The sequence below is a fragment of the Eriocheir sinensis genome, unplaced genomic scaffold, assembly GCF_024679095.1.
Source record: "Eriocheir sinensis breed Jianghai 21 unplaced genomic scaffold, ASM2467909v1 Scaffold23, whole genome shotgun sequence".
In the NCBI taxonomy this organism is placed as follows: Eukaryota; Metazoa; Arthropoda; class Malacostraca; order Decapoda; family Varunidae; genus Eriocheir; species Eriocheir sinensis.
Genome location: NW_026111532.1, coordinates 409,580 through 435,870, shown reverse-complemented (window position 1 = coordinate 435,870; position 26,291 = coordinate 409,580). Strand labels below are relative to the sequence as shown.

At 47.4% G+C, this 26,291-nt stretch overlaps 2 protein-coding genes and 1 long non-coding RNA gene across 5 annotated transcripts; 2 read left to right on the top strand and 1 right to left on the bottom strand.

Moving 5' to 3' along the window:
* Window positions 1-385: 385 nt before the first annotated feature.
* LOC126990967 (oplophorus-luciferin 2-monooxygenase non-catalytic subunit-like) lies at window positions 386-2,086 on the top strand. The gene is made up of 3 exons (XM_050849604.1): window positions 386-1,201; window positions 1,447-1,563; window positions 1,912-2,086. Exons 1-3 carry the CDS (start codon window positions 418-420, stop codon window positions 2,061-2,063), a joined length of 1,053 nt encoding a protein of 350 aa, XP_050705561.1. The 5' UTR covers window positions 386-417; the 3' UTR covers window positions 2,064-2,086.
* On the bottom strand, window positions 702-25,388 carry LOC126990970 (uncharacterized). Its single transcript, XR_007744956.1, has 3 exons — window positions 25,249-25,388; window positions 17,013-17,237; window positions 702-837 (listed from the first exon to the last, which is right to left on the bottom strand). It is a non-coding gene; the product is annotated as an uncharacterized LOC126990970 (long non-coding RNA).
* Window positions 16,586-26,291, top strand: LOC126990966 (oplophorus-luciferin 2-monooxygenase non-catalytic subunit-like). Of its 3 annotated transcripts, XM_050849603.1 has the most exons (4): window positions 16,586-17,168; window positions 25,180-25,387; window positions 25,629-25,745; window positions 26,117-26,291. In XM_050849603.1, the coding sequence occupies exons 1-4, from the start codon at window positions 16,593-16,595 to the stop codon at window positions 26,266-26,268; spliced, it is 1,053 nt and encodes a 350-aa protein (XP_050705560.1). In that variant the 5' UTR covers window positions 16,586-16,592; the 3' UTR covers window positions 26,269-26,291. The 3 variants fall into 3 exon arrangements, with proteins under 3 accessions (XP_050705560.1, XP_050705559.1, XP_050705558.1); XM_050849602.1 differs by lacking the exon at window positions 25,180-25,387 and having other exon boundaries at window positions 16,586-17,376; XM_050849601.1 differs by lacking the exons at window positions 25,180-25,387; window positions 25,629-25,745; window positions 26,117-26,291 and adding exons at window positions 17,618-17,734; window positions 18,073-18,247 and having other exon boundaries at window positions 16,586-17,376.

Here is a 26,291-nt window from a genome sequence, read left to right as displayed (position 1 = left end):
ATATGCAGAGGTGAAAGGAAAGGGACATACAGAGAGTGATAAAAGGAGGAGGAGGATACCAAGAGGAGGGAAGAAAAAGCCAAGAGAGGGATAAAGAAAGGAAGAGAGGGATGAAGGGGGAGGGGAGGCAGAGACGAGGAAAGGGAGGAGTGGGAAAAGGTGGGAAGAGAGGAAGAATGGGGGTGGTCTGTGTGTGTGTGTGTGTGTGTGTGTGTGTGTGTGTGTGTGTGTGTGTGTGTGTGTGTGTGTGTGTGTGTGTGTGTGTGTGTGTGTGTGTGTGTGTGTGTGTGTGTGTGTGTGTGTGTAAAAGTCCTGTGCGGTGCGTGGCCGGCCTTGGCAGTCTGTCGCGATAAGATAACGGGGCTTTATAAAGGCTGGCGGTGGGAGTGGCCCGGTCTAAGCTTCGCCTCCTCCACCATGTCGCTGCTCCGGTCACTCCTGTCCCTGGTGGTCTGGGCCACGCCCCTCTGGGCGGCGGATTGGCCGTGCCCGGAAGACGGTGATATTTATCCCTGCATATGCACCGCTTCCGCAAGTTATGAAATAACCATGGACTGCTCCAACGTCGACAGCAGTGAAAGTCTGAGAAAAATATTCGAGACGCCGTTCGCCTTCAATGACTTTGAGCGACTCATCATCGATCCCTTAAGCCCTGTCAGTACCCTGAACGATCTGCCTGCTGGAGTGTTCGGTCCAGTGAGCTTCGAGAAGATTGACATCACCAACACGTTGATCGAGACGGTGGAGGAAGAGGCGATCGTCAACTCCCACAACACGCTGGTGCGCCTTAACATGAGAGGAAACAAGATCAGAGAGTTCCCCTTCGAGACGCTGGACCTGTACGTGGAGCTGATAGAGCTCGACTTGGCGAACAACCAAATTTCGGGGGTCATGCCGGACATAGTGACGGAAGCTCTCACCACCCTGGACTTATCCGGCAACACGGGCATCACTCTCACCGAGACGGTCTTCGAAGGCTCTGACAAGCTGCAGGTGCTTCGCCTCAACAACATGGCTCTGGGCGACACGACGCCTCCCAACGTGTTCTACAAGCTCAGTAACCTGAGGACACTGTACCTGCAGAACAACGGCATCCCGGGGACCCTCATCGAGGACTTCATCAACACGCAGCTTCAGCCGCTCACCGCCGTGTACTTAGACGGGAACTCCCTCTCCCAGATCCACCCGCTTTCCGTAACGGGTGAGTGTGGCGCCAGGCCGTGCACCTCTCGGCTGTGCCGGGCCATGACCTCGACAGGCAGCTGCTGTGCAGGGTCACGGGTCACTGAAGGATGACGTTTCCCCCAAACCAATTCTGACACAATGGTCCGGATTAAGGTCATGTAGTGTTTCTTAACTCTCTTTTTCCCTCCCTCTCTATGTACTGGCAACATCTCAGCCCTTCCTCCAGCACAGTCTAGGTCCCTTACATCCCCCTTCTTGCAGGACTGAGCGACAACGGGATCATCTCCTTCACCAACAACCAGATCCAGCAGTTGACGCAGGAGAATTGGGAAGGACTCGTGTCTCGGCTCACCCTTTACGAAGCCATCGACATGAGACGTGAGTTGTTGAAATATTATTATCATTATCATTATAATTTTTATTGTTATTACTGTTATTATTATTATTATTATTATTATTATTATTATTATTATTATTATTATTATTATTATTTATCTTTATTTTTTATTTTTATTATCAGCAGCAGCAGTAGTAGTAGTAGTAGCAGTAGTATTAGAGTCTTCTTCTTCCTCTTCTTAATTGTATTCCTTGTATAATCATTGTCAGTAGCAGCAGCAGCAGCTGTAGCGGTATAAAGTAGCGGTACTGTTGCATCACGCAGTGGAGCAGTACAGAGCGAAGGAGGTGGCCGGTAAGGTTGAAACAAGTGTCCTTTCCCTCCCGCAGACAACCCGCTGGTGTGTGGCTGTGACGTGTATTGGCTGCTTCTAGACTCGTCAGCCATGAGGGTCTTCAACAGTCTGACCACGTGTAGCGGGGGGAACCTGATGACGGACCTTCCCAAGCCGTGGTTCGACGAACACTGCACTACCCTGTAGTTTCTAATACATTTAAACGTGTCCGTTAAGTATTTCCTTGTCCTCTTTCATTCTCTTTGGCTTTGATCTTCAGGAGTTTCCGTAATATATATTGTTCAAATAAAGCTGTGTGAGGGATTACTGTTCCTGCTGAGGTGCCCACACACTCCTCGGCAAACGTTTCCGTCTGTGGCCATCGAAAACCATCCATCGTTCCTTAGCCTGCGTGGGTATAAGCGTTCACTCCACCAGTCACAGCAATAGGGGCTGCTTTTACCCTTTCAAGCACAACCTAGTACCTCTCAGATCTTGCCTGTCTCTCTGATCTTTTCATATGAACTATTTCAACCTTTCTCTTCTCAATGTTAGGATTGTCCTTACAAATAGGGATGTCAACTAGTGAAAGGTCATGAGTAACCTAACCGTCGTATATACACACGGGTCATGCAGATAAGGGTCGTGTAAGCCATACGTCGAGTCATTTAAGTCACTGAACCAATAAGGAGCGGTTGCAGGTAAGGGTAGCGCACATCCAAAGGAGGTTAGCACTAAAGTCACACAGTCAAGCCAACAAGCAAAGGATCATTACATGCCTAAGGGTCGTAGATATACAGGTCGTATATCCGGGGGTCGTACAGCCATGGGTCAGCGAACACAACGCAGGCACGTTAGTGTCCCGCCGCGGCCCCGTCAGCTATTTCGTCGCAGGTGCCTGGTTCCCTTCGGCTTGTGCCAGGCGGTGACGCTCACGGCCACACAAGGCTGCCGCGTCCCTTTATGCCCCGTCCATGGCCCCTTTCATGCAACCGTCCACTCCACCTTCTCGGCCACTTCCACGCCCCTCTGTTACTACGTGCCCTCCTCGGGTCCACCGTGCCCCTTTCTTGCCCCTTATCCACTCCAATTTCTGCAACATTCGCGGTCTTCGCTCTAATTTTCATTCTGTGGAACATCATCTCTCCTCCTCTAAACCTCACCTTCTCTTCCTTACCGAAACACAGGTTTCTGAGGCTACTGACAGCAATCTTTACTCTGTTCCCTCCTACTATCTCTATCCTAAATTTCAATCCAAAGCTGGATGTTGCGCCTACGTGCGCAACGACATCACTTGCTCTCGTGCCCACGACCTTGACTCTTCTGAATTTTCCACCATCTGGTTAAGACTTCACTGTCATTCTATTACTAAATACATCTGTGCTGTTTATCTCTCACCTAACTCTACCAACTATGTAAAATTCTTTGACTATTTGAATTCTAAAGTGGAGCACATCTTGACCCACTCTCCCTTCGCTGAAATCTCCATCCTAGGAGATTAATAGAAAATGTCAAAACCTTGCTTTCTCTAACTCTTCCCGTGACTTCTGGCATCTAGCCAAAAACATCTCCTCCAACTTCACTTCTTCATCTTTCCCTCCACTCCTCAGTCCTGACGGCAACACTGCCGTCTCATCTATCTCTAAGGCTGAACTCTTCTCTCAAACTTTTTCTAAAAACTCCACTCTGGACGATTCTGGGCATATTCCTCCTACTCATCCCCCCTCTGACTCCTTTATGCCTGTTATAAAGATTCTTCAAAATGATGTTTTCTATGCCCTCTCTGGCCTCAATCCTCAGAAGGCTTATGGACCTGATGGATTGCCTCCTATTGTCCTTAAAAACTGTGCCTCCGTGCTGTCACCCTGCCTGGTCAAACTCTTTCGCCTCTGCCTGTCAACATCTACCTTTCCTTCTTGCTGGAAGTATGCCTTCATACAGCCTGTGCCTAAGAAGGGTGACCGCTCCAATCCCTCAAACTACCGTCCTATTGCTTTACTTTCTTGTCTATCTAAAGCTTTTGAATCAATCCTTAACCGGAAGATTCGAAAGCACCTTTCCACTTCTGACCTTCTATCTGATCGCCAGTATGGGTTCCGCAAGGGGCGTTCTACTGGTGATCTCCTAGCCTTCTTAACTGACTCTTGGTCATCCTCTCTTAGCCGTTTCGGTGAAAACTTTGCTATTGCGCTGGACATATCAAAAGCTTTTGATAGGGTCTGGCACAAATCTTTGCTTTCAAAACTACCCTCCTTATCTCTGTACCTTTATCTCCAGTTTCCTTTCTGACCGTTCTATTTCTGCCGTGGTAGACGGTCACTGTTCTTCTCCTAAATCTATTAACAGTGGTGTCCCACAGGGTTCTGTCCTATCTCCCACTCTTTTTCTGTTGTTCATTGATGATCTTCTTTCCAAAACGAACTGTCCTATCCATTCCTACGCCGATGATTCCACTCTACATTATTCAACTTCTTTTAATAGAAGACCCACCCTTCAGGAACTTAACGACTCAAGGCTGGAGACTGCAGAACGCTTAGCCTCAGACCTTACTATTATTTCCGATTGGGGCAAGAAAAACCTGGTGTCCTTCAACGCCTCAAAAACACAGTTTCTCCACCTATCCACTCGACACAATCTTCCAAACAACTATCCCCTATTCTTTGACAACACCCAGCTATCACCTTCCTCAACACTAAACATTCTCGGTCTATCCTTAACTCAAAATCTCAACTGGAAACTTCATATCTCATCTCTTACTAAATCAGCTTCCTCGAGGCTGGGCGTTTTGTACCGTCTCCGCCAGTTCTTCTCCCCTGCACAGTTGCTGTCCATATACAGCGGCCTTGTCCGCCCTCGTACGGAGTATGCATCTCATGTGTGGGGGGGCTCCACTCACACAGCTCTTCTGGACAGAGTGGAGGCTAAGGCTCTTCGTCTCATCAGCTCTCCTCCTCATACTGATAGTCTTCTACCTCTTAAATTCCGCCGCAATGTTGCCTCTCTTTCTATCTTCTATCGATATTTCCACGCTGACTGCTCTTCTGAACTTGCTAACTGCATGCCTCCCCCCCTCCCGCGGCCCCGCTGCACTCGACTTTCTACTCATGCTCATCCCTATACTGTCCAAACCCCTTCTGCAAGAGTTAACCAGCATCTTCACTCTTTCATCCCTCACGCTGGTAAACTCTGGAACAATCTTCCTTCATCTGTATTTCCTCCTGCCTACGACTTAAACTCTTTCAAGAGGAGGGTATCAGGACACCTCTCCTCCCAAAACTGACCTATCTTTCGGCCACCTCTTTGGATTCTTTTTAGGAGCAGTGAGTAGCGGGCTTTTTTTTTTCATTAATGTTTGCTTTTTGTGTGCCCTTGAACTGTCTCCTTTGCTGTAAAAAAAAAAAAAAAAAAAAAAAAAATGTGTCCTCTCCTCTCTGTGTCCTTCCCTCCCTGTACGTCTCTTTTCGTCCCTGCACGAGCCCTTACCACCCCGTATTTGTCCCTCCTTGAATGCTTTCCTCAACGATTGTGTTAGGCCCTGCATGTGTCCCTCCCACTATGTGTTACTCCTGGTGTGTGTGTGTGTGTGTGTGTGTGTGTGTGTGTGTGTGTGTGTGTGTGTGTGTGTGTGTGTCCATCCCTGTATGTATCTTTCCTAGTCGGTGTGTTTTCTCATTTCCCTGTAGTTATTGTTGTTGTTGTTGTGACAAAACACACCTTCCGGATCGCGCCCCAGCTACGGGTCACGGTCGAGTACTTCCTGTGTTGCTGCTTCTCCACAAACAGACAATAAACTCCGCGATGGCGGGAGGCACGTAGCTCTTAGAAGCCAAAGGCCTAAGATTCATGAAAGGGCCGCGAGGGGTGACCTACCATGACACCGAGCAGTTGTAAGAAGAATTTAAAGAAACTAAGTATAATGGACATCAACAACAACAACAACAAAAGATTTACAAAGCTTTCACAGCCACTGAGGTTTTCATGTTTTTCTTTTTCACTGAGATGATTTTCAACGATCCTCAAGAGCTTGACGGTGGCGGTGCAGGGCGGCCCCCGACAAGGGAGGTAAGGGTGGGGGTACACGCTATAACTGAGCGTGGCCTCGGTGTTAATCTCCGTCGCACTGAACCTTAAACCTGTGGTGGTTCGGGACTGACTAGCCCGGGACGCAGGGACAGTGTGACATCCGGGTTACGCCAGTTTACCTTCCTCAGGTTTCCTCTCTTCTACCCATTAATCGACCCAACCGGAAGATTGCAAAAGCTACTGATATTGTTAGCCAAATCTCTGACATCACCGGGTGTGCTATGGCTTGTGCGTGTGTGTGTGTGTGTGTGTGTGTGTGTGTGTGTGTGTGTGTGTGTGTGTGTGTGTGTGTGTGTAGGGGGGGGTGTCCTCCATCCAGACGGGAGTTACGATTATTTCTCGCTCCTTCCCCCTCCTTCCTTTTCCTCAGCCTCCTTCTTCTCTTCTTTCAAACAGCCCTTTGTCACTGTATTTTTTACAACAAAGGAGACGACTAAAGGGCAACTTTCTTCTTGAAGGAGGTTTAGTCATTGGCAGAAGGATATACAGACGAAGGAAGGCTGTTCCAGAGTTTACCAGTGTAAGGGATGAAAGAGTGAAGATGTTGGTTAACTCTTGCATAAGGGGTTTGGAAAGTATAGGGATGAGCTAGAGTAGAAAGTCGAGCGCAGCGGGGCCGCGGGAGGGTGGGGAGGCATGCAGTTAGCAAGTTCAAAAGAGCAGTCAACATGAAAATATTGATAGAAGATAGAGAGGCAACATGGCGGCGAAATTGAAGAAGTAGAAGACTGTCAGTATGAGGAGTTGATGAGACGAAGAGCCTTTGACTCTACTTTGCCCAAGAGAGCTGTGTGATGCATACTCCATACGAAGGCGGACAATGCCCCTGTATATGGACAGCATCTGTGCGGGGGAGAAAACTGGCGGAGACGATACAGAACTCCCAACTTCGAGGAAGCTGATTTAGTGAAAGAGGAGATATGGAGTTTCCAGTTGAGATTTTGAGTTAAGGATAGACCGAAGATGTTTAGTGCAGAAGAAGGTGACAGTTGAGTATTGTCGAAGAACAGGGGATGGGTGTTTGGAAGATTGTGTCGAGTGGATAGGTGAAAAAATAGAGTTTTGGAGGCGTTAAAGGACACCAGATTCTTCTTGCCCAAATCGGAAATGATAGTAAGGTCTGAGGGTAAGCGTTCTACAGCCTCCAGCCTGGAATCGTCTAGTTCCTGTTCAGTTGACTTCTATCAAAAGAAGTTGAGTAATGCAGAGTAGAGTCACCGGCGTAAGAATGGACTGGAAAGTTCATTTAGGAAAGAAGATCATCAATGAACAGCAGAAAGAGAGTGGGAGATAGAACAGAGCCCTGAGGAACACCACTGTTGATAGGTTTATAGATGTATAGATGTATAGCTATTTCTCGCCCCTTCTCTTCCTTTTGGACAGTATTTTTCACCCCTCCTTCCCTTTACCTTTTTTCTCTTCTACCCTCAGCGAAATTGCCACCTCCACACAGCCACATACAGAGAGACGTCACGCTGCTACAGTCAGGAAGAAGGTTCACACTCTGTATCATAGGATTCAAGAGGCTTTTTGCAGTTACATGTTTTATCATAGTATGAAGCTGGATGATTTGAGTTGACGCCCCAAAACCTTGCAAGAGGCCGGCAGTTTCACATTTATTCCCTATGTAGCATTTGCCATTCTTGCATTGTTTACTTCCATTGGCTGAGTCAGAGACGGAACGGTTATATTAGATCTATAATTCTTGAGGACGAATGTCACGGAAATGAACACAGAGACCACGCGCAGCTTTAGCGTATGTCCTTAACTTCTCCTTTATTATTCTACAGGAGTCATAAAGCCAATTAGCCAAAGGGCATATAAAGCAAGGTCGTTCAATCAAGAGTCGTACACCCGAGCCTTTACGCAAATTTAAGTTCATCCTACGTTTGAGGGTCGTTTAAGGGTCATTTAATCAAGAGTCATACAGATGAGCCATTACACAAATCAAAGGTCATCAAACGTCTAAGGGTAGTATTACTGCAACCAGACTATCTCTGTTGCTAACTACTGAATTATCAATTATTGTACCTGTTGCTCCCTGAGCTAGCTTCGGCTAAGGCTTTAGGCTTATCAAATAGCCTTGGGCTATTTCAGAGGCATTGTCGAAACCTCCACAAAGTGTGAGAGTTAGTCTCATCTCAAAGGCGAAAGTGTACTCATCTCCTGAGGGTTCGGCTAGCAGCAACAACAACTCTCATGTCATCAGCCGAGTCAGTGAGTCGGTAACCACTTACAAAGTGACCAGTGAACTATAGGAGGTGAACAATACTATTTTTCTCATATCTCATCATTTCTGTGTCCATCTTATCTTTTCATTCATCCATTCATCAGTGATTATCATCCATTTATTCATTGGTGGTGGTTATTATTATCTATTATTATTGTGTGTCATTGTGTGGGTTTCTTGTGTGTTCTTTTTCTCATTGTTATCTGTGTGTCATTTTGTCTTTGGTTTAATCTTCGTTTTGGTATATTATCTTGTTATTCTCCATACTCGTATTGAACTATTTTGTGCTTAATGACCTTCACACCATTTACTTGATTTAAACGACCATAAGGTCTTAAGAGCAAGTAACGTAATTACTCTCACTTGCTACAGGTGTTGTTGATATTGTTGTTTCTTACTTATACATTAAATTTATGTTAGTAAGGACTATCTTCGTATTTTCATCACCTCATTTAATGTTCGGGTAACCAGTTTCTTAAATTATCACCCTAGACAAAACTACTGTGTCGCTCGTAACGTTATTGGGGGCCTGTCCGGGATGATATGTAGTGGATTATTATAACTAATTAATTGTTATTTTCCACCTTCATCTTCGCTAATCATTTATTGTTTCATGTATGTTCGTTCACCCCTAGTATCACTCCTATTACTTTTGTAATCACTGTGTTTGTTGGTGCTGTTTCATGTGCAACGTGATTGAGTGTAGGGATTGACTGTGCCTTTAATAACTAACCACGCAAAGGCCTAGCGTGGAGACTTTATCAGTTCCTCATACTCTTAATTACGTTTTGCTCTGTTCGAATCTTTCCTGTGAGACGCTTTCTCCCCATAGCCTACGACTCATTTTCTTTAGGAACCACTGACGTTCCGAATCAATTCAATACTTCACTCGACTCATAACTTGACCAGCTCAAACTCAAACGAGTACTTAATGCCAGATCCTGTTTGCAGATGTGGGTATTGCATTCTCTGGTCATTCTCCACTGGCTCGTTATCTTCGTCGAAGTGTTATCTCTTCAGGGGTCGCTCCCCTATCAATTAATCTCATGCCAGGATTGTGAACTAGTTCATAGTTCAGGAGATTACTGTGTCACATTCCAAGCATCACTTTTAACCATTAGTGGTTACTAACAACTTTCGTACAACCGTTAAATCGACTTGTACATCAATCAAAATGGTCTTCAACGTAGAAGAGTTTGTCGGTAATCCCTCTGTGGAGGAACTTAAAACAGCAACTGTAACTGTGGAACAACTTAAATATATTGCTACAAACTATAATATTCCCTTCACTAGTCAAACAAGAAAACCCGAGTTGATGTCCCTAATTCTAGCTCATCTGGGTGACCCTGAGGAGGAGGCTGACCACCTCATGGAAAGCCCTACCTCTTTGGGTTCTGCAAACCCCGCAATCGCCCTAGAGATAGAGAGGGTGAAAATGCAGGCACTCCAGATGAAGCTAGAATATGAAAAAGAAGCAAGAGCACTTGAACACGAACGAAATGAAGAAAGTAAAGCACGTGAACGTGAACATCAACTCAGCGTGCTTCAGCTGCAGTCCTCAGACGGGGGGACTCGAACCCCTAATAGGTTGCAGATAACCAAATTTCTTCCTCTTATGCCTCAATTCTCGGATTACGACCCAGAAGCATTCTTTCGGGAATTCGAATCCTCTGCCATTCACTTCGATCTACCTAAGGAGGACTGGACATGGCTAGTCAAGCCCAAACTCAAAGGTAAGGCCTTGGCAGTCCTAGACAATATCGAAGACCACTCGGATTACGAGGTAGTAAAAAGCGCTATTTTAGCAGCTTATGCAGTCACCCCAGAGAGATATCGACAAACCTTCCGCAACATGAACAAGACATCTGGTCAAACATACTTGGAGTTTGCATCAGAGAAACTCCGAGCTTTGAGACACTGGCTTAAGTCGGCAGCTGTAACCACATATGACGATCTGGTAAACCTTGTAGCTCTAGAGGAATTCAAAAGGAAGATACCATACTCGATCATGTTGCACATCACTGATAAGGATGAGACTGAACTCTTAAAAGCCGCCAAATTGGTGGATGTCTTTTCACTAATACATCTCTCTATGCCCTCAGGAGACAACTTCAGCCTGTGGGTAAGTCAGGTGCAAGCTATAGCAAGGATGTAAAACCCGCAGAGAGTAGTGGTAGTGCCAAGTCTTTTCTCTCTTGCAGTTTTTGTAAAAAGGTGGGCCATCTCATAAAGAATTGTCCTGATCCTAGGTGTAAAGTAGCAAAGACCTCTACATTCTCTAAACCAGTCGCCTCTCTCAACACTCCTTCAGTACTTCCTCCCACTGACCCTTTTCAACCCTTCAGGTCTCAAGGTACTGTGGCTCTCAACACGGACTCTGAAATGCACCCTCTCCAGATTATGCGGGATACTGCCTCTGCCCAATCTATCATTTTAAAATCCGCTCTTCCAGGGATTGAGCAGCAGTACACGGGGGAGAAGGTACTCCTTAAAGATTTTCATCAAACCTTTCCCATACCTCTGGCTAGGGTGCACTTAAACTGTCCGTTGGTTGTGGGAGCAGTTACCATTGCTGTCAGTGAGGATAATTCTCTTCCTATCCCTAATGCTAATTTCCTGTTGGCTAATGATCTGGCTGGGGGACTAGTCGTTCCACCTATCATAACTAATGTCTCCCCATTGCATTACAACCCTACAGCTGACATGGAAAAGGAGCAGCCTAACATTTTTCCTGAATGTGCAGTCACTCGAGCACAGTCTGTTGCCGCTGCTCCAGAACCACCTCAGCCCTTACCAACCACCCTCCATCCTACGCCTCACGTTGGGGTTGGTAAGGTATTCACTGACCACTTACTTGCTGAGGCTCAAAAAGACGATACCACCCTGTCTCGATTTCATACCCAAGCTATACCTAAAGACCAGATCACTTCCTCACCTTTTCTATTAACAGGATAAAATTCTTATGAGATTGTATAAGCCACCTCAACTTTTAGATGATGCCACTTGGGCTGAGCTCCATCAAGTAGTCCTACCCGTCACCTTAAGAGAGCCAGCGATGGAGATCGCTCATGGGAACCTAGCCGGCCATCATGGGATCAGGAAAACTTGTGAGAAGCTACTTAATGAGTTTTATTGGCCCGGTCTTAGGAAGGATGTTGCCTCATTTGTTAATTCTTGCCACACTTGCCAGGTAATGGGGAAACCCAACCAGAATATCCCTCCTTATCCTCTTCAGCCCATCCAGGTGCCTTTCTCAAAAATCATCATTGACATCGTGGGCCCATTACCCAAAACAAAGAAAGGTAACCAATACATCCTCACTGTCATGTGCCCTACCACCCGTTACCCAGAAGGTTTCCCTATCAAAAACATCTCTGCCAAAACTGTTGTATCCAAACTTACACACTTGTTTACCACTTTTGGCATCCCAGGGAGATTCAGAGTGACCGTGGCACTAATTTCACGAGCGATCTCTTCACGGCAGTTCTCACCGAGCTTGGCATCACACAAACTTTATCTACGGCGTACCATCCACAGTCACAAGAGCTTTAGAAAGATGTCACCAAACACTGAAGGCTCTTCTTCGTAAATTTTGTCACGATCAGGACCAGGACTGGGACGAGGGTGTACCTTACGTCCTGTTTGCCATAAGAGACCCCTAACGAGTCCCTTGGAGTCTCCCCCTTTGAGTTACTGTATGGCCATAAGGTACGAGGTCCCCTTAAAGTCATCAAGGACCAATATCGTGATAACACCTCAAGCAAACTTGTCACTGTCACCCAGTATTTAGTTAAACTTAAAGACACACTAACCAAAGTTCGCTCCTTTGCCCGTGACAACCTCAAACAAACTCAAGGAGACATGAAGAAACACTTTGACACTAGAGCTAAAGTTAGAGAGTTCAAACCAGGTGATAAAGTCCTTGTCTTTATTCCAGTCCCAGGATCACCCTGCAAACTAAATACCATGGTCCCTATACAGTCAATGAGAAGATCAGTGAACAAAATTACATTATAGACACTCCTAACCGCCGGAAAAGTACCCAGAAAATACACATTAACTTACTTAAATTATATAAAACTAGAGCTGGCCTTGCACCTGGCTCACCAGAGAGACCTGTATGTTCTATTTCGTTAGAAACCACCACCACTCATGCAGAAGGGACAAATAATTCATCCATATTATGTAACCCATCTAATTACCTGTCCCATCTCTCATCCTCTCAATCAAAAGACATCCTATCCATCCTTCACCAGTTTAATGTGTTCAATGATCATCCAAACCTGTGTAACCTCACCTCTCATGACGTCAAGCTCCTCCCCGGCACCTCTCCTCTTCGTCACCCTCCATATCGCATAAGCCCCAGGAAACGTGACCAGATGAGGCAAGAGGTGGACTATCTACTCGAGCAGGGGCTGGCGAAACCCAGCCAGTCTCCTTGGGCGTCGCCTTGTCTACTCGTCCCCAAGGAAGATGGACAGCTGCGTCTCTGCACCGACTACCGCAGGGTCAACGCTGTGACAGTCCCAGACGCCTACCCCCTGCCACGGATAGACGACTTGATCGATGAGGTGGGAAGGTCCCAGTATATAACAAAGCTGGATTTATTGAAGGGCTATTATCAAATTCCCCTCACAGAGAGAGCACAAGAGATATCAGCTTTCATCACTCCCTTTGGGCTCTACCGATATAATGTAATGCCTTTTGGGTTGAGGAATGCCCCTTCAACCTTCCAGAGAGCCATGGATTATCTGTTACAGGATCTTATTGGAGTGTCCGTTTACCTAGACGACATTCTAATTTTTACAGAGCATTGGGAGCAGCACCTTACGAGACTCAGGGATGTGCTGACAAGGCTGCAGGCAGCCCACTTCACCGTGAAGCTGGCTAAGACTACCTTCGGCCGAGCAACGGTGACGTACCTGGGCCACGTGGTGGGCAATGGCAGAGTACGACCCAAGGAAGCCAACATCTCTGCCATCCTTGAATACCCTGCCCCCACTACTCGGAAGGCCCTGCGGCGCTTTCTGGGCATGGCAGGGTATTACAGGAGGTTCTGCCCTAACTTCGCGGCCGCCACTGTCCCTCTCACACGGCTCACGAGTGGAGCCGTACACTACTTGTGGACAGAGGATTGCCAGGCCGCCTTCGACCAACTCAAGAACTTCCTGGCCCAGGGTCCTGTACTCATCGCCCCAGACTTCACTCAGCCCTTTGCCCTGCAGACTGATGCCAGTGATGCCGCTCTTGGTGCTGTATTACTGCAGGAGGTGGAGGGTATCCTTCATCCAGTGGCGTACCACTCCAGCAAACTTAATATCCACCAGAGAAGATACAGCACCATTGAGAAAGAGCTCCTGGCCATCGTCTCAGCAATCCAGAAATTCGAATGCTACATACAGCCTGCTCAAGAACCACTCCAAGTCTACACAGACCACAATCCATTGGCCTTCCTCAATCGCAGCAAGTTTACCAATCAGCGACTTCTCAGATGGTCCCTGTTTCTCCAGCCCTACAACCTGAATGTCAACCACTTAAAAGGGAGGGAGAACATCATCGCCGACGCCCTATCTCGCATCTAAAAACTCGACTTGACCAGAAGTCAACCACTACGACTCCACTGGGCAACAACGGCTACCTACAACTACAAATCAACCCAGTGGTGTCGTCTTCAGGGGGGAGGTATTACTGCAACCAGACTATCTCTGTTGCTAACTACTGAATTATCAATTATTGTACCTGTTGCTCCCTGAGCTAGCTTCGGCTAAGGCTTTAGGCTTATCAAATAGCCTTGGGCTATTTCAGAGGCATTGTCGAAACCTCCACAAAGTGTGAGAGTTAGTCTCATCTCAAAGGCCAAAGTGTACTCATCTCCTGAGGGTTCGGCTAGCAGCAACAACAACTCTCATGTCATCAGCCGAGTCAGTGAGTCAGTAACCACTTACAAAGTGACCAGTGAACTATAGGAGGTGAACAATACTATTTTTCTCATATCTCATCATTTGTGTCCATCTTATCTTTTCATTCATCCATTCATCAGTGATTATCATCCATTTATTCATTGGTGGTGGTTATTATTATCTATTATTATTGTGTGTCATTGTGTGGGTTTCTTGTGTTTTCTTTTTCTCATTGTTATCTGTGTCATTTTGTCTTTGGTTTAATCTTCGTTTTGGTATATTATCTTGTTATTCTCCATACTCGTATTGAACTATTTTGTGCTTAATGACCTTCACACCATTTACTTGATTTAAACGACCATAAGGTCTTAAGAGCAAGTAACGTAATTACTCTCACTTGCTACAGGTGTTGTTAATATTGTTGTTTCTTACTTATACATTAAATTTATGTTAGTAAGGACTATCTTCGTATTTTCATCACCTCATTTAATGTTCGGGTAACCAGTTTCTTAAATTATCACCCTAGACAAAACTACTGTGTCGCTCGTAACAGTAGCGTTTAAGGGTCGTTTCATCAAGAGTCATGCAGTCGAGCCATTAAGCAAATCTAAGTTCATCAAAGGTTTAAGGGTCAGGGGTCAGCGAGGGGTGAGGTCAGCGGGGGCGGATTTAATGCATCTACGTGAGTTTCCCGCTGCGGCTCCGTCAGCTATCTCATCGCAGGTGCTTGATTCCCTTTGGCCTGTGCGCAGCGAGGTGACTCTCATGGCCAGACTACAAGGTCACCGTGCCCTTCCATGCCACCCAAACACGCTCCTCCTCTTCTGTTTTGTCCCTTGTCACTTCTCGTCTGTGTCCTCTCTTCGCCGCTAACATTGTCCTGTTCTCAATTTTCAATCCTTGTACGTGTCCTTCCCTCCCTTTGTTCCTCTTTGCTTGTATTGCTTTCTTCCTTTGTTACTTTCTACATAACTGTATAACTATTTCTCACCCTTTCTCTGTTCGTTCTGCATAGTATTTCTTCACCCTCCCATCCCTTCGCCCTTCGCTCTCCTCTCAGTCAATCTTCTGTATGTCTCCCTCTCTGTACATCTCCTTACTTCACTCGCTCCTTCAATCCTCCTTTTGCTCCTTTTATTTTTTCAGCCCGTTTGTCTCTCCCTGCCTGCGTCCCTCCTTCCTTCTGTCTCTCTCTCTTCTTGCGATCTTGACTTGCTCCATTCTTTCGCCCCTTTTCTCCCAGCATCCCTCCTTCCCTTCTTCGGGCTGACGTGCTACAGGTGGTGCTATAGTAATGACAATGCACTTCCCATCGTCATCACAACAGCCACAACATACCACATTACACTACATCACACTACTCAACGCATCTGACCATAAACAACATACTCCCATACTGATTATTTTTCTACTATTACTACTACTACTACTACTACTACTGGAGTTTCGTCTGCTAAAACCACCACTACCACCACCACCACGACCACCACCATCACACCTTTTTTGATTATAGAATCAAAACCTGACTTGAACACGATTACGAAAAAGCTCCTCTGCCACGATGGAATGAAGACAAACTAAACGAACGGAGACAAGGCAAACCCCGAACGCAGATATCAATAAAAAAATGAAAATAAAACAGAGAAAGCTTGAGACAACTGGACACTTCCTCTGAAAACGAAAATAAACCAACATAAAATGAATATACACATAACAGTTTTTCTCTCTCTACATATGCAAAAAAGAAAGACTAAGATGTAGACACTGGTAAATTCTGGCTCATGTTTGCGTCAGATTCCGTATGAGAGCTCCGGCAGACGGGAAGTGTGCACGATCGGTTCCTGTAGTGCTGCCTGGTTGAAAGTGCTAGGGATGGGGAAAGGGGAGAAGGAGGGGAAGGGGGGAAAGATCGATAAAGTGAAGATATTTGGGAGGTGGGTAATAACCATGAAAACAGGTACAGGTGATTCTCGGAAAGGCGTGGGAAATGAGGGAAACGAAAGGGGGATTTCCACGGAGGAGGAAGGAAGGGAGGGAGTGACGAGAGGAGGGGAAGGGCAGCGAAGGGGGGATTCTGGTTACAAGGGAAAGGACGAAAGGGCAAATGAGAGGTGATGTGAGGACAAAGCGAGGGAGGAAGAGACGAGGAGAGGGATGAAGGGAGGAAGGAAGGAGAGGGAGATATGCAGAGGTGAAAGGAAAGGGACATAGAGAGAGTGACAAAAGGAGGAGGATACCAAGAGGAGGGAAGAAAAAGCCAAGAGAGGGATAAAGAAAGGAAGAGAAGGATAAAGGGGCAGGGGAGGCAGAGACGAGGAAAGAGAGGAGTGGGAAAAGGTGGGAAAAGAGGAAGAATGGGGGTGGTCTGTGTGTGTGTGTGTGTGTGTGTGTGTGTGTGTGTGTGTGTGTGTGTGTGTGCAAAAGTCCTGTGCGGTGCGTGGCCGGCCTTGGCAGTCTGTCGCTATAAGATAACGGGGCTTTATAAAGGCTGGCGGTGGGAGTGGGTCAAAAGCCTCCTCCACCATGTCGCTGCTCCGGTCACTCCTGTCCCTGGTGGTCTGCGCCGCGCCTCTCTGGGCGGCGGATTGGCCCTGCCCGGACGACGGTGCTATTTACCCCTGCACATGCACCGCTTCCGGAAGTTATGAAATAACCATGGACTGCTCCAACGTCGACAGCAGTGAAAGTCTGAGAAAAATATTCGAGACGCCGTTCGCCTTCAATGACTTTAAGCGACTCATCATCGATCCCTTAAGCCCTGTCAGTACCCTGTGCGATCTGCCTGCTGGAGTGTTCGGTCCAGTGAGCTTCGAGGAGATTGACGTCACCAACACGTTGATCGATACGGTGGAGGAAGAGGCGATCGTCAACTCCCACAACACGCTGGTGCGCCTTAACATGAGAGGAAACAAGATCAGCAAGTTCCCCCTCGAGACGCTGGACCTGTACGTGAGGCTGATAGAGCTCGACTTGGCGAACAACCAAATTTCGGGGGTCATGCCGGACATCGTGACGGAAGCTCTCACCACCCTGGACTTATCCGGCAACACGGGCATCACTCTCACCGAGACGGTCTTCATAGGCTCTCCCAAGCTGCAGGTGCTGCGTCTCAACAACATGGCTCTCGGCGACACGACGCCGCCCAACGTGTTCTTCACGCTCAGTAACCTGAGGACGCTGTACATGCAGAACAACGACATCCCGGGGACCCTCATCGAGGACTTCATCAACACGAAGCTTCAGCCGCTTACCGCCGTGTACTTGGACGGAAACTCCCTCTCCCAGATCCACCCGCTTTCAGTAACGGGTGAGTGTGGCGCCGGGCCGTGCACCTCTCGGCTGTGCCGGGCCATGACCTCGACAGGCAGCTGCTGTGCAAGGTCACGAGTCACTGAAGGAAGACGTTTCCCCCTAGCCAATTCTGACACAATAGTCCGGACTAAGGTCATGCAGTGTTACTTAACTCTCTTTTTCCCTCCCTCTCTACTGGCAACATCTCAGCCCTTCCTCCAGCATAGTCTAGGTACCTTACATCCCCCTTTTTGCAGGACTGAGCGACAACGGGATCATCTCCTTCACCAACAACCAGATCCAGCAGTTGACGCAGGAGAATTGGGGAGAACTCGTGTCTCGGCTCACCCTTTACAACGCCATCGACATGAGACGTGAGTTGTTGAAATATTATTATCATTATCATTATAATTTTTATTGTTATTATTACTATTATTATTATTATTATTATTATTATTATTATTATTATTATTATTTATCTTTATTTTTTATTTTTATTATCAGCAGCAGTAGTAATAGTAGTAGTAGTAGTAGTAGCAGTAGTCTTCTTCTTTCTCTTCTTAATTGTATTCCTTGTATAATCATTGTCAGTAGCCGCAGCAGCAGCTGTAGCGGTATAAAGTAGCAGTACTGTTGCATCACGCAGTGGAGCAATACAGCAGCGAAGGAGGTGGCCGGTAAGATTGAAACAAGTGTCCTTTCCCTCCCGCAGACAACCCGCTGGTGTGTGGCTGTGACGTGTATTGGCTGCTTCTAGACTCGTCAGCCATGAGGGTCTTCAACAGTCTGACCACGTGTAGCGGGGGGAACCTGATGTCGGACCTTCCCGTTACGTGGTTCCAACAGCACTGCCCTCTCCCATAGTTTCTAATACATTTAAACGTGTCCGTGAAGTATTTCCTTGTCCTCTTTCATTCTCTTTGGCTTTGATCTTCAGGAGTTTCCGTAATATATATTGTTCAAATAAAGCTGTGTGAGGGATTAATGTTCCTGCTGAGGTGCCCACACACTCCTCGGCAAAAGTTTCCGTCTGTGGCCATCGAAAACCATTCATCGTTCCTTAGCCTGCGTGGGTATAAGCGTTCACTCCACCAGTCACAGCAATAGGGGCTGCTCTTGCCCTTTCAAGCACAACCTAGTACCTCTCAGATCTTGCCTGTCTCTCTGATCTTTTCATATGAACTCTTTCAACCTTTCTCTTCTCAATGTCAGGATTGTCCTCACAAATAGAGATGTCAACTAGTGAAAGGTCATGAGTAACCTAACCGTCGTATATACACACGGGTCATGCAGATAAGGGTCGTGTTAGCCATACGTCGAGTCATTCAAGTCACTGAACCAATAAGGAGCGGGGCCAGGTAAGGGTAGCGCACATCCAAAGGAGGTTAGCACTAAAGTCACACAGTCAAGCCAACAAGCAAAGGATCGTTACATGCCTAAGGGTCGTAGATATACAGGTCGTATATCCGAGGGTCGTACAGCCATGGGTAAGCGAACACAACGCAGGCACGTTGGTGTCCCGCCGCGGCCCCGTCAGCTATCTCGTCGCAGGTGCCTTGTTCCCTTCGGCTTGTGTCAAGCGGTGACGCTCACGGCCACACAGGGCTGCCGCGTCCCTTTATGCCCCGTCCACGGCCCCTTTAATGCAACCGTCCACTCCACCTTCTCGGCCACTTCCACGCCCCTCTGTTACTACGTGCCCTTCTCGGGTCCACCGTGCCCCTTTCTTGCCCCTTATCCACTCCCCTTTCTGCATGTATCCCCTCCTCTCTGTGTCCTTCCCTCCCTGTACGTCTCTGTTCGTCCCTGCACGAGCCCTTACCACCCTGTATTTGTCCCTCCTTGAATGCTTTCCTCAACGATTGTGTTAGGCCCTGCATGTGTCCCTCCCACTATGTGTTACTCCCGGTGTGTGTATGTGTGTGTGTGTGTGTGTGTGTGTGTGTGTGTGTGTGTGTGTGTGTGTGTGTGTGTCCCTCCCTGTATGTGTCTTTCCTAGTCGGTGCGTGTTCTCATTTCCCTGTAGTTATTGTTGTTGTTGTTGTTGTTGTTGTTGTTGTTGTTGTGACAAAACACACCTTCCGGATCGCGCCCCAGCTACGGGTCACGGTCGAGTACTTCCTGTGTTGCTGCTTCTCCACAAACAGACAATAAACTCCGCGATGGCGGGAGGCACGTAGCTCTTAGAAGCCAAAGGTCTAAGATTCATGAAAGGGCCGCGAGGGGTGACCTACCATGACACCGAGCAGTTGTAAGAAGAATTTAGAGAAACTAAGTATAATGGACATCAACAACAACAACAAAAGATTTACAAAGCTTTCACAGCCACTGAGGTTTTCAGGTTTTTCTTTTTCATTGAGATGATTTTCAACGATCCTCAGGAGCTTGACGGTGGCGGTGCAGGGCAGCCCCCGAAAAGGGAGGTAAGGGTGGGGGTACACGCTATAACTGAGCGTGGCCTCGGTGTTAATCTCCGTCGCACTGAACCTTAAACCTGTGGTGGTTCGGGACTGACTAGCCCGGGACGCAGGGACAGTGTGACATCCGGGTTACGCCAGTTTACCTTCCTCAGGTTTCCTCTCATCTACCCATTAATCGACCCAACCGAAAGGTAAGACGAAAAGCTGGGTGAGCTGCACTCCAACAGCCCGGCCCGGACTACGAATCCAACCAACGAATTTGTAGACAGGCACGCTAACCATTGCAAAAGCTACTGATATTGTCAGCCAAATCTCTGACATCACCGGGTGTGCTATGGCTTGTGTGTGTGTGTGTGTGTGTGTGTGTGTGTGTGTGTGTGTGTGTGTGTGTGGGCCCCCCGTAAACACACACACACACACACACACACACACACACACACACAGACACACACACACACACACACACACACACACTCCCTCCTCCCGAATTTGACAAAAAAAACTCCCGTCTGGATGGAGAACCCCCCCGGTTCTCCATCCAGACGGGAGTTTTTTTTTTTTTTTTTTTTACAACAAAGGAGGCAGCTCAAGGGCACAAAAAAGAAAAGAAAACAATAACAAAAAAAGCCCGCTACTCGCTGCTCCTAAAAAAGAAACAAAAGAGGTGTCCAAAAGCAATGTCAAATTCGGGAGGAGAGATGTCCTGATATCCTCCTCTTGAAAGAGTTCAAGTCGTAGGCAGGAGGAAATACAGATGAAGGAAGATTGTTCTAGAGTTTACCAGCGCGAGGGATGAAAGAGTGAAGATGCTGTTTAACTCTTGCATAAGGGGTTTGGACAGTATAGGGACGAGCATGAGTAGAAAGTCGTGTGCAGCGGGGCCGCGGGAGCGGGGGAGGCATGCAGTTAGCAAGTTCAGAAGAGCAGTCAGCGTGGAAATATCGATAGAAGATAGAAAGAGAAGCAACATTGCGGCGGAATTTAAGAGGTAGAAGACTATCAGTAGGAGGAGGAGAGCTGATGAGACGAAGAGCCTTAGCCTCCACTCTGTCCAGAAGAGCTGTGTGAGTGGAGCCCCCCCACACATGAGATGCATACTCCATACGAGGGCGGACAAGGCCCCTGTTTATGGACAGCAACTGTGCGGGGGAGAAGAACTGGCGGAGACGGTACAGAACGCCCAGCCTCGAGGAAGCTGATTTAGTAAGAGATGAGATATGAAGTTTCCAGTTGAGATTTTGAGTTAAGGATAGACCGAGGATGTTTAATGTTGAGGAAGGTGATAGGTGGGTGTTGTCAAAGAATAGGGGATAGTTGTTTGGAAGATTGTGTCGAGTGGATAGGTGGAGAAACTGTGTTTTGGAGGCGTTGAAGAACACCAGGTTCCTCTTGCCCCAATCGGAAATAATAGTAAGGTCTGAGGCAAAGCGTTCTGCAGCACCCAGGGTTGAGTCGTTAAGTTCCTGTAGGGTGGGTCTTCTATTAAAAGAAGTTGAGTAATGCAGAGTGGAATCATCGGCGTAGGAATGGATAGGACAGTTCGTTTTGGAAAGATCATCAATGAACAACAGAAAGAGAGTGGGAGATAGGACAGAACCCTGTGGGACACTACTGTTAATAGGTTTAGGGGAAGAACAGTGACCGTCTACCACAGCAGAAATAGAACGGTCAGAAAGGAAACTGGAGATAAAGGTACAGAGAGGAGGATAGAAACCGTAGGAGGGTAGTTACGATTATTTCTCGCTCCTTCCCCCTCCTTCCTTTTCCTCAGCTTCCTTCTTCTCTTCTTTCAAACAGCCCTTTGTCACTGTATTTTTTACAACAAAGGAGACGGTTCAAGGGCAACTTTCTTCTTGAAGGAGGTCTAGTCATTGGCAGAAGGAAATACAGACGAAGGAAGGCTGTTCCAGAGTTTACCAGTGTAAGGGATGAAAGAGTGAAGATGTTGGTTAACTCTTGCATAAGGGGTTTGGAAAGTATAGGGATGAGCTAGAGTAGAAAGTCGAGTGCAGCGGGGCCGCGGGAGGGTGGGGAGGCATGCAGTTAGCAAGTTCAAAAGAGCAGTCAGCATGAAAATATTGATAGAAGATAGAGAGGCAACATGGCGGCGAAATTGAAGAAGTAGAAGACTGTCAGTTTGAGAAGAGGAGTTGATGAGACGAAGAGCCTTTGACTCTACTTTGCCCAAGAGAGCTGTGTGAATGGAGCCCCCCCACACATGTGATGCATACTCCATACGAAGGCGGACAAGACCCCTGTATATGGACAGCATCTGTGCGGGGGAGAAAACTGGCGGAGACGATACAGAACGCCCAACTTCGAGGAAGCTGATTTAGTGAAAGAGGAGATATGGAGTTTCCAGTTGAGATTTTGAGTTAAGGATAGACCGAAGATGTTTAGTGTAGAAGGTGACAGTTGAGTATTGTCGAAGAACAGGGGATGGGTGTTGGGAAGATTGTGTCGAGTTGATAGGTGAAAAAATAGAGTTTTGGAGGCGTTAAAGGACACCAGATTCTTCTTGCCCAAATCGGAAATGATAGTAAGGTCTGAGGGTAAGCGTTCTACAGCCTCCAGCCTGGAATCGTCTAGTTCCTGTTCAGTTGACTTCTATCAAAAGAAGTTGAGTAATGCAGAGTAGAGTCACCGGCGTAAGAATGGACTTGAAAGTTCATTTAGGAAAGATCATTAATGAACAGCAGAAAGAGAGTGGGAGATAGAACAGAGCCCTGAGGAACACCACTGTTGATAGGTTTATAGATGTATAGATGTATAACTATTTTTCTCCCCTTCTCTCTTCCTTTTGCACAGTATTTTTCACCCCTCCTTCCCTTTACCTTTTTTCTCTTCTACCCTCAGCGGAATTACCACCTCCACACACCCACATACAGAGAGACGTCACGCTGAGGTCAGCGGGGGAGGATTTAATGCGTCTACGTGAGTTTCCCGCTGCGGCTCCGTCAGCTATCTCACTGCAGGTGCTTGATTCCCTTCGGCCTGTGCGGAGCGAAGTGACTCTCATGGTCAGACTACAAGGTCACCGTGCCCTTCCATGCCACCCAAACACGCTCCCCCTCTTCTGTTTTGTCCCTTGCCACTCCCTGTCTGTGTCCTTCTCTCTTCGCCGCTAACCTTGTCCTGTTCTCAATTTTCAAACCTTGTACGTGTCCTTCCCTCCCTTTGTTCCTCTTTGCTTGTATTCCTTACTTCCTTTGTTACTTTCTACATAACTGTATAACTATTTCTCACCCTTTCTCTGTTCCTTCTGCTTAGTATTTCTTCACCCTCCCATCCCTTCGCCCTTCGCTCTCCTCTCAGTCAATCTTCTGTATGTCTCCCTCTCTGTACGTACATCTCCTTACTTCACTCGCTCCCTCAATCCTCCTTTTGCTCCTTCTATTTTTTCAGCCCGTTTGTCTCTCCCTGCCTGCGTCCCTCCTTCCTTCTCTCTCTTTTCTTGTGATCTTGACTTGCTCCATTCTTTCGCCCCTTTTCTCCCAGCATCCCTCCTTCCCTTCTTCCGGCTGACGTGCTACAGGTGGTGCTATAGTAATGACAATGCACTTCCCATCGTCATCACAACAGCCACAACATACCACATTACACTACATCACACTACTCAACGCATCTGACCATAAACAACATATTCCCATACCGATTATTTTTCTACTATTACTACTACTACTACTACTACTACTACTACTACTAGTCTACTACTACTACTACTACTACTACTACTACTACTACTACTGGAGTTTCGTCTGCTAAAACCACCACTACCACCACCACCATAACACCTTTTTTGATTATAGAAACAAAACCTGACTTGAACACGATTACGAAGAAGCTCCTCTACCGCGATGAAGGAGTGGAGACAAACTAAACGAACGGAGACAAGGCAAACCCCGAACGCAGATATCAATAAAAAAATGAAAATAAAACAGAGAAAGCTTGAGACAACTGGACACTTCCTCTGAAAACGAAAATAAACCAATATAAAATGAATATACACATAACAGTTTTTCTCTCTCTACATATGCAAAAAAGAAAGACTAAGATGTAGACACTGGTAAATTCTGGCTCATGTTTGCGTCAGATTCCGTATGAGAGCTCCGGCAGACGGGTAGTGTGCACGATCGGTTCCTGTAGTGCTGCCTGGTTGAAAGTGCTGGGGATGGGGAAAAGGGGGAAGGAGGGGAAGGGGGGAAAGATCGATAAAGTGAAGATATTTGGGAGGTGGGTAATAACCATGAAAACAGGTACAGGTGATTCTCGGAAAGGTGTGGGAAATGAGGGAAACGAAAGGGGATTTCCACGGAGGAGGAAGGAAGGGAGGGAGTGACGAGAGGAGGGGAAGGGCAGCGAAGGGGGGATTCTGGTTACAAGGGAGAGGACGAAAGGGCAAATGAGAGGTGATGTGAGGACAAAGCGAGGGAGGAAGAGACGAGGAGAGGGATGAAGGGAGGAAGGATGGGGAGGGAAATATGCAGAGGTGAAAGGAAAGGGACATACAGAGAGTGACAAAAGGAGGAGGAGGATACCAAGAGGAGGGAAGAAAAAGCCAAGAGAGGGACACTAAAGGAAGAGAGGGATAAAGGGGCAGGGGAGGCAGAGACGAGGAAAGGGAGGAGTGGGAAAAGGTGGGAAGAGAGGAAGAATGGGGGTGGTCTGTGTGTGTGTGTGTGTGTGTGTGTGTGTGTGTGTGTGTGTGCGCAAAAGTCCTGTGCGGTGCGTTGCCGGCCTTGGCAGTCTGTCGCGATAAGATAACGGGGCTTTATAAAGGCTGGCGGTGGGAGTGGCCCGGTCAAAGCTTCGCCTCCTCCACCATGTCGCTGCTCCGGTCACTCCTGTCCCTGGTGGTCTGCGCCACGCCTCTCTGGGCGGCGGATTGGCCGTGCCCGGAAGACGGTGATATTTACCCCTGCATATGCACCGTTTCCGTAACTTATGAAATAACCATGGACTGCTCCAACGTCCAAAGCAGTGAAAGGCTGACAGAAATATTCCAGACGCCGTTCGCCTTCAATGACTTTGAGCGACTCATCATCGATCCCTTAAGCCCTGCCAATGGATTGGACGCTCTGCCTGCTGGAGTGTTCGGTCCAGTGAGCTTCAAGGAGATTGACATCACCAACACGTTGATCGAGACGGTGGACGAAGAGACGTTCGTCAACTCCCACAACACGCTGTTGCATCTTAACTTGGCAAGAAACCGGATCAGTTGGTTCCCCTTCGAGACGCTGGAACTGTACTTGCAACTGCAAGAGCTCGACTTTTCGTTCAACCAGTTTGAGGGAGTCACGCCGGACTTCGTGATGAAAGCTCTCATCTCCCTGGACTTATCCGGCAACACGGGCATCACTCTCACCGAGACGGTCTTCGAAGGCTCTGACAAGCTGCAGGTGCTTCGCCTCAACAACATGGCTCTGGGCGACACGATGCCTCCCAACGTGTTCTACAAGCTCAGTAACCTGAGGACGCTGTACCTGCAGAACAACGGCATCCCGGGGACCCTCATCGAGGACTTCATCAACACGCAGCTTCAGCCGCTCACCGCCGTGTACTTAGACGGGAACTCCCTCTCCCAGATCCACCCGCTTTCCGTAACGGGTGAGTGTGGCGCCAGGCCGTGCACCTCTCGGCTGTGCCGGGCCATGACCTCGACAGGCAGCTGCTGTGCAGGGTCACGGGTCACTGAAGGAAGACGTTTCCCCCTAACCAATTCTGACACAATGGTCCGGACTAAGGTCATGTAGTGTTTCTTAACTCTCTTTTTCCCTCCCTCTCTACTGGCAACATATCATCCCTTCCTCCAGCACAGTCTAGGTCCCTTACATCCCCCTTCTTGCAGGACTGAGCGACAGCGGGATCATCTCCTTCACCAACAACCAGATCCAGCAGTTGACGCAGGAGAATTGGGAAGGACTCGTGTCTCGGCTCACCCGTTACGACGCCATCGACATGAGACGTGAGTTGTTGAAATATTATTATCATTATTATTATAATTTTTATTGTTATTATTATTATTATTATTATTATTATTATTATTATTATTATCAATATTATTATTTATCTTTATTTTTATTTTTATTATTATCATCATCATCATCATCATCAGTAGTAGTAGTAGTAGTAGTAGTAGTAGTGGTAGTGGTAGTAGTAGTCGTAGTAGAGTCTTCTTCTTCCTCTTCTTAATTGTATACCTTGTATAATCATTGTCAGTAGCAGCAGCAGCAGCTGTAGCGGTATAAAGTAGCAGTACTGTTGCATCACGCAGTGGAGCAGTACAGAGCGAAGGTGGCCGGTAAGGTTGAAACAAGTGTCCTTTCCCTCCCGCAGACAACCCGCTGGTGTGTGGCTGTGACGTGTATTGGCTGCTTCTAGACTCGTCAGCCATGAGGGTCTTCAACAGTCTGACCACGTGTAGCGGGGGGAACCTGATGACGGACCTTCCCGTTACGTGGTTCCAACAGCACTGCCCTGTCCCATAGTTTCTAATACACTTAAACGTGTC